The sequence below is a fragment of the Cololabis saira genome, chromosome 13, assembly GCF_033807715.1.
Source record: "Cololabis saira isolate AMF1-May2022 chromosome 13, fColSai1.1, whole genome shotgun sequence".
NCBI lineage: Eukaryota > Metazoa > Chordata > Actinopteri > Beloniformes > Belonidae > Cololabis > Cololabis saira.
In genome coordinates this window covers 19322866-19335246 of record NC_084599.1, presented here as the reverse complement: position 1 = coordinate 19335246, position 12381 = coordinate 19322866, and the positions used below count along the sequence as shown (strand labels likewise).

General features: G+C 40.9%; 1 protein-coding gene across 1 annotated transcript in view; it reads right to left on the bottom strand.

Annotated features, from left to right (window-relative positions):
• The window catches only part of trabd2b (TraB domain containing 2B), a 71565-nt gene extending 59607 nt beyond the window's left edge, over positions 1–11958 (bottom strand). The window contains exons 1-2 of the mRNA XM_061737122.1: positions 11466–11958; positions 8416–8985 (exon numbers count right to left, since the gene is read on the bottom strand). Coding sequence (XP_061593106.1) covers positions 8416–8985; positions 11466–11588 — 693 coding nt within the window. The 5' untranslated portion in view covers positions 11589–11958. The remainder of the gene's footprint in view (positions 1–8415; positions 8986–11465) is intronic.
• Positions 11959–12381: the final 423 nt, after the last annotated feature.

Here is a 12381-nt window from a genome sequence, read left to right as displayed (position 1 = left end):
AAGGCGGTTGTCTTTACTTTATACAAATCGCTGCATTCTGTTACTGATGGATAGATAGATAGATAGATAGATAGATAGATAGATAGATAGATAGATAGATAGATAGATAGATAGATAGATAGATAGATAGATAGATAGATAGATAGATAGATAGATAGATAGATAGATAGATAGATAGATAGATAGATAGATAGATAGATAGATAGATAGATAGATAGATAGATAGATAGATAGATAGATAGATAGATAGATAGATAGATACAGTACAGGCCTGACACAAGCACGACTGTAAAAGCACAGTCTTTAACTAAAGCATGGATATTTGACTCACAGGATAACCTAGCTAATGTTGGGAGGGTGGACATGAGCTTGCCTTGTATTTTTTGGGGAAAGGGAGTACAGGGAAGGGAGGGGTGCAGGTTGAGAGCAGAGACAAAGTGCTCCACTGGGTTGTGCATAATGGCAGCAGGGCAGAGGGGGGTAATAATGAAGCTTAGGCCACATTAAAACCAGGTTCACTGAGAGGACTCTGCCTTTGCTACTTAATCCCCAAACAGCCTGGGTCGCACAGCGCAAATATACCTGCTGTTGTGTATTTGTGACTGTTTGGCCAGGGGTGTGTTAGAGGTGTGAGAGTTATGTGTTGCTGATGTCACCCATGGCAGACCAGGAAACTGAGTTCATCACAGACCATCGAATGGACATGGAAAGTTGCATACCAGAGTATACGAGCAATCATTTTTTCCATGTTAGCCTAAGCTTGTTGATAATGATACACCACACCTTCTGGTTAGTGGGTTGTCAGAAGGTGTTGCTGTTTCATTTTCACACTAATACAAAGTATTTTTGAAGAGGCTGAGCAACCTGGGCTCACACACGTTCCTAAATCAAAAGGCCTTTCATGTCAGTGGGAAGATTAATAAAGTAATACTAAGTTTTAATTATAAGAACACAGGCCTTTGATAAAAATATGAATAATGTTTGCAGTTGGAACAGAGGAAGTACTAATGTGACAACTGACAGACATGATAAGGAGGATTATCAAATCCAATCATTAAATGCAAATTCTTCACTATCAGCAGAGCAACAAATTAGTTTCAAGAACTGTCATACCACAAACAAGAAGAAGAATCATGTATCTCCAATGTTATGTTAAAATTATGTGATACGTTGGGCAATATGGCAGAAGCCAAGTATTTCAAACATAAACATTGAGAATTTTAGAAACTTGCCAAAGAGCATGAACTATAAAAAAGTATATATATGCCTCACACAATTTGCATATACATACAATACATGCATTTAATATGAGCAACAACTTTAGCCTTGTCGTTCACCCAACTGGGTGTGTTTGTTATTTCAAAGGACTCAGACGCAGATTCAAAGAGGTGCTAAAATTAGGTCAAATTAAACTTCATCTCAGTAAGGAAGGAGATCACCAAACATGTGGTATCTTCATTGTTAAGCATCTGCAAACTTATTCAAGAGAAGCTTGTGTTTTACTGTACAGAGAGAGCTCATGTAAAGGATTCGGGAGCTGATGCTCATCAGGTTGCATTAGATGCAACTAAATGAGCCGGGTCACTCAGACGTTGTTTTAAGGTTGTTTTTTTTTTTTAAAAGAACTTCCTGATTAATGTTACAGATTTTGTTGACTTGTGTAAAACTATCTAAAAAGTTTGAACTGTTGTTCAAACAGAGATACAGTATATATAAGTTTAGTCAACATAAGAGTTTAATTTTGGTTATCAACATCATATACCCTCCATCCACTGATACAAAATATGCTTTTAATACAATAAAATGTAGAATTATTTTTCCTTATGATGTAATTGTTATGTGATGCATGCATTATCAATTCATGTTCAACTGGCTAAAGTTATTTGCAGCTATTTAGTTAGCCTCAAAAGAAATAATGTGAATATACATTATATACTGAAAAGATGGTTGTAATGGACACAACATAACACCAGTATAGACGTTTTGGCCACATTTTCAACAGTGTTGTATTTGAGTGCAGACAAATGTAATGTTACCAAATGGCAGCAACTCAGTGATGCACCAGCAGGTTTATAGTCACAGTAATAGCTGTTTATAGACATCCCAGGAGTGGACTGTCGACTGTCAGGATAAATGGCTGTTTCTACATAAAGGAAGTAAACAAAGGAAGCTCAGCTACTGCAAGCTACAGTGCTCCAGAAAAGAACCTGTACCACCAAATGGCAAAACACAAGCACAAACACCAACAACAACATATTGTAGTTATTATACATACAGTACACTATTTTTGTAGTTGCCACATAGAAGCATAAATCACGCTTAACGCCTATGATTCTGTTACCTGTTAGTAATATATTTTTTTAGCAAAAATGAAAATTACTTTATTTGCATTCAAATCACATCTCAAAGGGAAGAAATAAATATATTTTGGAAAAATTGAATAATGAGTGAAGTGTCTGAAAAAAAGCTGATGCTTGGTTCCTGCAAGGCTAAACTGGTTAAACAAAGGTTATAAAACAACGAGGTCCCAAAAGACAACAACATTCCAGAGGGGCCTAGATGGTCTCTAAGGAAATCAGTCACATTCTTGTCTGTGATCAATCAGCCTCTGGCTCAGACAGCCTGAAGTTAAACTCAGTAGTCCTGCATTCTACAAAAAAAAAAATCGGCAGCCATGACCAATTTTCTACTGTCCCTTTTGTTGTAATGAGCAAACAGGACTACATTCTTCTGCAGAGAGATCTTTGATGTTTTTCCTGAGATCTGCTGCATGGTGCCACTCTCCCAGCTTGGGGGTCACAGTCCCAAGTGCTCCTGCTATCAATGGCACTGTTGTTGCCTTCACGTTCCACATCTTTTCTCGTATGCTGTGCCTCCCTGCATCATACACCCTGCTGTTATGTCTGGGACTGTTTCGGGTACATCTTTGTATCGCCTGCTACTGGGATCTTTTCTGGTGTGGTGGACCTTAGCCTTGATTACTCTTAAATCCTCAGGTGTATAACTATTTCACTGGTAGGGATTATCAAAATTTTGCCTTGCTCCTCTTTTGGAAAGAAAAATAGTGTGGGGTACCGATGAATCGAGCATGTGACATGAGGTCGTTAAAATTAAAGCAGAATGGAATGCTCATTTTCTTTGTGGGCGAAGGAAAGGATTTGGAACAATGAACAATGAAGTGTGGAAGAGGACTCCAACCTGCAACGCTTAACTCACAGTCTCTGCAGATCTCAGCTTAGTGACAATGTGGTGGAGTCATTACCTTTCAGTTCAGAGCAGGAGGGGACGCGACCTCAGACAGATTCACTGAATCGAGACACTGCCTTGAGTTTATAGAGGTGCACAAGGTTCACAGGTTTCTTGGTTAGCCTCAAACAGATTTTTAATTTTCTTTTTATTTTATTTTTTTTTTTCAAAAAACCTTGGATACAAAATTCCTTTTTGGATGACACCTCTTTCCATCCATTAATTCTGTTTTTTGTTGAATCAAAAGAGAGTGAAGTATTTCCAGTTAAGAAAACACCAAAATTACAGTATTTATCATCAACCCAACCTTTCCTGTTTCCACACATTCATTCCAATTAAAAATGTTCCCTTGCCTGTTAATGAACTTTCCGTTCACAGATTATTATTTTTTTCTCGAAATATGAATAAAGCATGAGATTTATCGTCACTTAGTTTGTTGTCAAGTGCACAGTGCCCCTGTACCTGTACCCATCTGACTTGCCGTTGGCCTGAAAAGCTTTGGCCAAAACATAATTGTTTAAGTGCTTCTAGATGGCAGTGGGCTATTTGGTCATTAGGAAGTCTATTAAGTCATTATTGTTGCAGTGGAAATGCTGTCCGTCTGCTGACGGAACCAGATGATCGGGCTGATGTGTGCTGCATTGCAGGTTTGCACATATTTGCACAGAAAATTATGGCATGCATTTGAAATACCCTCAAATGTCACATTTAAAGAGGGTGTATACGTCACTGGGACACTTTAAAGCTAATCTCCTGCTCTCCTTCTCCTTTTCCTCCTCACCATTATTTCCCACTCACATGGCTGCGCTGATATTGTGCATATGTGCAGATGAGCAATGAGTCAACGATTAGACATGTCAGACGGAAAGGTGCAAGAAAGAGTCAAAGAGGAGAGAGGAGGTCAGAGGAAACAAGAGCAGAGAGCAATCGCAGAATTGTTTTACCATCAGTCAAACTCCCTGACCAGCATATCCCTCTTAACCCAAACATAGAAAGCCATCATCGAATGCAAATATTTGGATATGGGCTTGGTGGGAAGTGACTTAATTCCATCCTTAAAACTGTATTTTTTGGGTGAGTACATCCAAGGAACACAAAGAAAAATGTTCCACATGATTTGATATGACGCACGTGAATCTTATTTTGACTATAGCAAGCCTTGTCCAGGCTTTGGAGACCTTGACTCTGGGATTTCAATATTATATCAAGTGCTTTCCATAAATGCTCATCAAGTAACTGCTATGCGCAGTCAGACATCTTTGGATGTCTACAGATGAGAGCATTCCCCTGGTTTTGCAGCACTGCTGCCTCATAGCAAGAAAGATCCTGGTTTGATTCCCAGCAGGGGCCTTTCTGTGTGGAATTTGCATGTTCTCCCTGTGTTTGCATGGGTCTAAATGTCTGCATTGTCAGTTTTTCAATTGTAAATTGCTTTGGATGAAAGTGTCTGCTTAGTGTAATGTAATATGCTGTTTTTACGTGTACTATTTTTAAATCATTTTCAAATTGCTGATTTCTATCTCAGGGACATGCACTTAAGTTGGTTTCATCTGAATTGGAAAACCAAACATAAATCAAATGGAATATTCATATTGGCATATGTAAAACACAAACTGGGTGCGTATAAAGAGAGTTAAAGAGTCTTGGCCCAGACACAGAAAAAGCCACTGTATGACCACTGTGTGTAAACTCAGAGGTTGCTTTCTTTGCACCATGTATTTTTTGTAATGTGTTTTCATGCATATAATGGTGAAACTGAATGTCATTGCACATTACCTTACCATGAGTAAACAGTGTTGTTATATTTTGGCTGCATCTGAAAGCCCAAATGATCCTCAGTGATACCGCAGTATGTGTGAGGCTGCAGCCTCAGAAATGCAGAGCCTCAGGCTAATGTCTGCTGAAGTCAACACGTCCTCCAATCCATATGATCTTACAAGCTGCTTATTCATGCCCTTAAAATGCATAAATGTATCCTCAAAACTAGTTCCTCCATAGGTGACAGGGGTTATTGCACATAACAGAGCTGAACCACCATAAAGGACCCACAAATGTGACATTGGATAGCTTAACAGAGACATTTCAGAGGAGCGGCACTATAAGTATGACATCTACTAAAATAGAAACCAAATCTCCTGTCCAGCAGTGAGATGACCCCGGGATTCTGGTGAGAGTCAGCCATCATTCTTTCTGTGTTCTCACAAGTCACAGCATAAAATAGCCCTAGCTGAGGAAAAGTCAACCCAGTTAGAGGTTGAGCTTGGTGCTCTATCAGATCGGGCACAGCATGCCTGCTCAGCAGTGCCCAGACTTGACCTCAGCAGACTGGCAGTCTCCTCACTGCTCCGCTGCTCGTGGCCCCACTACCACCTCCTACCGTGACCCATGACCCCTGCACAGGAGAAAGGCGCCACCAATATGATGTAATTTCTCCTCGACAAGGGCCAGGGACCTCGGCTACAATGTGACCCCAGGAAAATAAAAGTGGGTGTTTATATGGTGGAAATGAGAGAAATTCATAGGTCCAAAACAAATAAAAACCATCATGATTAAAGTAAGCAATTACAGTTTGGTAATTTCTGTAACATCAGTTCACATTGTGATGCCGAGACAACTGATATTGTTACACAGAACCGCATTATTACAGAGGGTTCATTATTATTAAAACGATGGACAGACTTGACAAATTATGATGGGACTTTAATGGTCCACTTTTGTAGGAGAAGAAAGGATTCAAGGTGATACTGACTCCCAAAGCTGTGGTTGTGCTGCTTGAATTCTTTGAATTGACTAAACGTTTTCCAGCCTTTTCCAATCATTCGTACTATCTGGCCTGCCCAGCTGTCAAGCGACATCAGCTTACAAAGAACTAGAAAAGAACCATGCAGCATGACTTTTCTTTGTTACCACAGCCTTTAAACTGCCTCCTGCCTCTCACAGAGATATCCACACCTCTCCATAATCTAAAGAGACCTTTGAGAGGTCTCAGACACACAGAGCTCTTATTCGGCCACAATGTCATAGACAGACCTCTAGTACACTTTATGTCCCTCTATCGCCTCCAAACTACAAAAGATTACAGCTTTAAAACATCTGTTCTGCCTCTTTCTGCTACTCTATATTTGCTAAACCTTTTTTTTTTTTAAATAACAACCTTTGAGGTCATTGGTACCCCAGCATTAGCTGAACTCTGAAGCCGGTCAAACCAATGCCACACCCAACTCCCAGTGGTTTTAGCACCGTTGCAGAGGTGACACCTGAACCAGGTGCTTTAAAGGAGCCTGCAGTGTTTCAAGGAATAGTTCCCCAGCATCCACAGTGAGTGTTTCTCAGTGACATCAAAGGTTCAGGGTATTGTAAAGTCATTCTTTTTTTTAAAGAACAAATAAGTACAATATTTGGAATCTTATTCCCCTTTCTCTAATTTTGAGGTTAGCTTCCGCATCATTCCATCAGCATACCTGTATTTACACTTTTTCTATCCCTCACTCAGTGTCTGCTTCTCATGTTCTTGTTTTCACTTCTATTCCTTCTGCACCCACACAATTTCTCCCTTGGTCTATCCATCTTCCTGACCTCCCCACTGGTACAGTCAAGCGTAAAGGCATCCAATCAACCATAGCGTTCAGATTAAACCACATATTATTTCAATTGAGAATAATGGTTTCCATGTCAATTTCAGCAGAGCACTGAATTGTTTTCATATAAATGTGGAAACAAGAGGGCAGGAGGCTCAGGAATATGGTTTTGCTTGGACAGGAGTTGGGTGAATTTCAAGTTCATGATCCAGTTTTGACAAGATTTTCATGGCAGTAAACCTCTTATCTACATTTGAACACCTGCCTTGTAAAAAGCTTTATTGCTCACTGCATTCTGCTTTTTCAAGGATGAATGCATTTTGAAGATTGGAAGCAACTCAATGTTCCCCAGATATATAAACTTTATATTTGGCAGCTGGACTTTTACTTATAACCAAACATGTTTGGATATAATTACAGTTTGGATATAAAAACAATTTTGTTTTCAAGGGTGGTTCCTGCTGCACTGAATAATGTTGTTAAACTACAAACACACTCAGAGGAAAGGAATCTTTGACGAAAGTAAGAAAACAGCATATCTGCAAAAATTTAACAGATTAAAATTCTACAAAGCCGACCCAGCAGCATTTGCATGCGTCCTAATCATTGATTAGAAACAGTCTGACCTACAGATATCATAGAAGCAATGCTGTCAGGCATGTGCATGGCATGCCATGCCACTCTGACAGTGTAGTTAGGAGGTGCTGATGAAAGAGGAGAAGTTTGATGGCTGCTGCCTCTCAAATTAGCTGCAAAGTGCTCCGTGTGCTCGCATGGATATTTTGCCCCTTGCAGATTATTTTGCTTCTCACCATAAAGGTTCCTGGACCTTTTTACAGTGTTTCTATGTGAGAGTTGTGCTGTACATGCATGGTATGTGTTTGGATGCAAGTGCTTCATCAATGCAAGTAATGAGCTGTATTTTTTTTTTCAGAGAAGATTAAATGTTTATTGTATTTGCTTTTCCCAACAACCTTTTCCCCTTTTGTTGAGGGGTGAAAGTCACTCTCGTTTCACCATTTTGGGCAATCAGGATTTTAGGTTGTTTCACTCATCTTCCAGTCTCCAATCACAGTCCAATCCTCCAGAGTGCCAGTCAGTCAGCATTAATTAATTAAGAGCCCCTTGCTCCTCTAATGTTCTTTAATCTATTTTTTTTTGCCTTTTTTTTGTTTTTTGGGGGCGGGGGGGTTGTGTACACTGCTCCACCTGATGCCCTTTCTCCAGGATTTAGCTGCTGGCTATGTTTTCTTAGCGAGGCAGAGAGTCATCCCTAACCATAAAGCTGTCTCAGTGTGGACACTTTTTTTCTCCTCATTGTCTGCTTCCACGTTGTCTGTTTCTTTCAGGGAACTGTGCTACTACCAAAATCTATGCACTAAACCATTGTAGTGGACTAAGACAACTTTCTTTATCCTACGTGTCTTTACTGCAGCCAGAAAGATAAAGGACATGCAAACTGAGCATCCGCTCATGTCCTCTCTACTCATGGCTTGTGCTTGCAAATTCCCCAGCTGTTCCAGCTGTGTACACACAGGGAATATGTGGCAAAAAAAAGGCCAAAGTAAATGTTTTCATTTCACCTTCTTACCTGAGAAAAGTTGAGCCCATTGAGGGGGTGACACTGCTCCTCCACCCGCTCCACCGCTCCTGTAATCTTTCTCATACGTTCTGCCTCTTGAGCCAAGAACAGGTCCAGTACCGGAGTCCCTCGGGAGCGGACATCCCACTCTGTCAGGGAGTTGACCATCAGCATTACCCACACTGGCCTCTTCCTCTCCCAGTTCCCTGCAATAGCATTGAACAGGTAGTCGGCATACAGGCCTCGGCCCCGCTGGTCGGGCGTCATCCAGTGAGGCATCATGTGTTTGACATAATCCAGGTGTCGCTTGAGGCGGCGGTACAGGTCTCGAGGTAGTAATGTCTGCAGGTTCTCTCCATGGGGAAGCAGCTGGCAGCTCGTCAGTTTGGAGATAGTCAGTGGGTCAGTCAAGTCTAGCTCAAAGAAGACATTATTGCTGTTCTGGAAAGCCTGCTTGGAGCTGTTGGGGATGTAGTCCCAGACGCGGGTGTAGGGCACGTGGATGGTACCAAACAAGTAAGAGGGCGGGTGAGGAGGTGCACGCTTTACTCTCCACAGGAAAGAATTCAGGTCGCTTTGCTGTTGAAGAGGCAGGGAAAACAGGGATAGAGGGATATTCACATTAGACCACTTCAACTTGACACATTTTTGTGGTGTACTGGCTCAGAGGTTAGGGTCAACAAGTCAAAGACTGAAATGCATGCTACGAAGATTGAAGGAGAAGTATGGAGGCTAATCACCTCAGGGTTGTGCTGCAGGCAGGGAGTTTATAGAGAAGCCTTCTGGGCTGTAAACACACCCCTGTGTATTGTTGAGGTGCAAGGCTCAGTTGCCAAAGTCTCTTTCCGCCTGGGAAGCATTTTCGAAGCAGGAGTGCAAATATACTCCACTGGAGCTCATAAAAGCCTAAGCCTGAAAGAAACCTGCTCTCCAGTCTGACATAATACTTTTCTTTTGATGGTAGATGTGATGCTGACAGCCTAGTATTTTTCTGTGGTTTGTATAACAAAAATTGTTGTCTTTTACGGTTATCTTCACAGAAAACAATGACACGATGGAAATTTTAAATAATGCAGTCATTCTAAGTGAGCATTAGCCTCTATTGCATTTTAAATATGTTTCTTGTTAAGTGCTAAGCCAATGTGCTGAGCATGTGCTATGACTTTGATGTTGGCATTATTCAAATATGAAAAAAGAATTAGCTTCTCTAAACAATATCAAACTTCTGGCCACTAAGACATAGTGTAATCAGAGATTTGAGGAATGAAGCCCATTACTGTAAAATAAAGTTATTCTTAGAAAATGTTTGCTTCTAAAATTGAATCATAATTTGAGCTGTTTTCCAGTGGTGTTCCACACAGCCAAAGCTGCATTTAAAATTTCAAATATCAGCCAAAAATGAGAGCATTCTTCTTGCAAGATGTTCTCCTGTCCTTATTCGTTTGCACACAAAAAAAAATCAAAATCTTCAAAAATGTGTTTGGTTTGTCAAATCAAAAAGAACATTTTAATAACTTCATAGCAACGTGTTAAAGCTTAAGTTAATTTTTAAACATTGTTACTATAAGGTTTCAATTTTAAACTTGGGCCACCCGCTGCTGCACACGGACACGGACACGGACGGGGAAGTTTTGGACCGCATCTTTTATGCGTTTGTGCGTCCTCCATCACTTTCCAAGAAACTAATCGAGCATTTCTGCACGTGCAGCACTTTAGCCTCGAGCAAATATTCACTTAGGCTTCTGCCCTAAAATGATGCCTTTTCGACATGGAAAGTGCGGTATTGTTCCACTTAGAGGTCCTGAGGAGAGGCGAGATCCCCTCTGCTGAGACAGCGCTGACTTTTCTGGAGAGGCATGACGCGCAGAGCTCATTTTTTTATGGCGGTAATTACTCTTAATGCAAAACAGAGACCACTGTACTGGACGCATACAAATCACACGAAGTGAAGGAGCTCGAAGTTTGCACTGATCTCTGACAGCACATCCATTATGAGACGTTGTGAGCAATTTAACCAACTGGCAGCTTGATTTCTGCGATTCCAGGAGGTTATGTTAAGGCTGTGGGGCTCAACTGCAAGAGTATCATCCGTTTGATTTTTTTTTTTTTTTGCAGTCAATTTCAGCAGGAAAAGCGTCTTGGACATTATTTCTGCAGTCGGGGGTTGAGCGAGCTTGCTCTGATCTGCGCTGCTGCACTTCAAGACACATCAAAACTTTTCTGCCCGATATGTGTTTTAATAAGCCGCGCAAAGGGCTGACACGCAAGCGCTTCTGAAAGGTCAATGAAACTTTTCCAAATGAAGTCAAGTCACCCGTGGGTGTTCCCCGCTTTGTCACATAAACAGCCATAAAGTTGGCGCGCACTGACCGTTTTTCTTGGCAGCCTCATTCATTGTTAGACTCGGATCTAGACCCGCTTTCACGGTTGTGTTTCTTCAAAAATAGTTATGTTTGGGGTTAATACCCTACCTACTGTACAAAAGAGGGTTTACGATATTATTATTCTTAGAATTATTATTAGTGTCATTATTATTATCATTATCATCATTATTATTAATATTGCCTAACTGTCAGGATTCAGGATATATAAATCCAATTATCATAATATGTAGGCCCAAACACTTGTCAATCTTATTGTTATGAAATAATGACAAATTGTTTTTTTTTTTTTTTTTTAACTACCAAAAGTTGTTCACTTTATAATTGGCCAAATTGGGGAAAGAATAGGCGAATATAACTACATTTATGGTGCAGCCTGTAGTTTCTCCTTTTCAAAATGAACACATGCCGTTGTTTGGCTTGTCCATTCCTCAAGCAGAAGTTTTTGAATTTTAAAATGATAAATTATGACCATAAATGACACAGGTCTGGAACTAACGTTCTCCCTTAATTTGTCAAAAAATGATAAACCTGCCAGAATCACATGTTTGAATTAATTTGCATACACTCGGTAAATTCCATACACCCGTCTCGGTAAAAAAAAAAAAAAAAAGAAAGAAAAGAAAAGGGGGGGGGGGGGATACTCCAAACTTAATAAAGTATCCCAATAAGACTTACCGACTTTGGTGCGTCGCACTGCCTGGGTCTGGGTCTGGCCGGTAGGTCTGCGCCCCAGGGTGCCACAGTCTGCAGCAGCAGCGCGCTCAGCAGGACGCAGCTGAATCCCGGCGAAAACACCATCGCGCTGCAGTGACAGGACACTTGTGACGGTCAGGGCTCGGGCGACTTTTATCTCTCTCCTACTCTGTTTTTCTCTTTTAAACTGCCCTTTTTTGAAGTAGGCTAAGTAAAAACGCTACCGGTGGCCTCTGGGCTCACTTAAGCAACTCGACAGGAGGACCATTCCGCCTTCTCGCCATTCCCTGACGCGCTCCACTTCAGAGTTTGTTTTGTTTTCTGTTTGCAACTTTCCGTGTCTCCCTCCGGCTCAGAGCAGTCCTGAAGCAGGAGGTAAGAACTCTTTGGAGAGTTTGCTCTCTGCAAGTTTGGAGCGCCTTGACTGGGCGAGAGAGAGGTGGGACGATATTAGTACCCCCCACCCCATTACACACGAAGTCTGCACAGGCTGCTTTTGAGAAAAGCGAGCGCAGGTTCAGAGCGGGGATGACAGGTTTGCGTGAGTAAAGCCCCTAAAGACAGACCTAAGAACTGCTCACGAGGAGATGAATGCTCTTTTAATGCTTGTATAACACGTTCAAGTTTGACTTTCATTTCCTGAGATGGTTTTAATCACAGATTGATCTTTCAGATATCTTAATTAGCGGGAAGGAAGCTCTCTGGGCAATCACTTACAAACCTTATTGAGCATGATGGTATTTCTCTTAAATTCTCTTGCTGTAGAGGTTTCATTGAGATTATTTTGTTTAATCCTTGCAGTTTGAAGCTGTTGTAAAAAATGTTTCTTTCTCCCAAATGTCAGTTTAAATTCTTTGTGGTTCATTGTGTCTCTTGTATTTGTATAAATTAAGGTGTA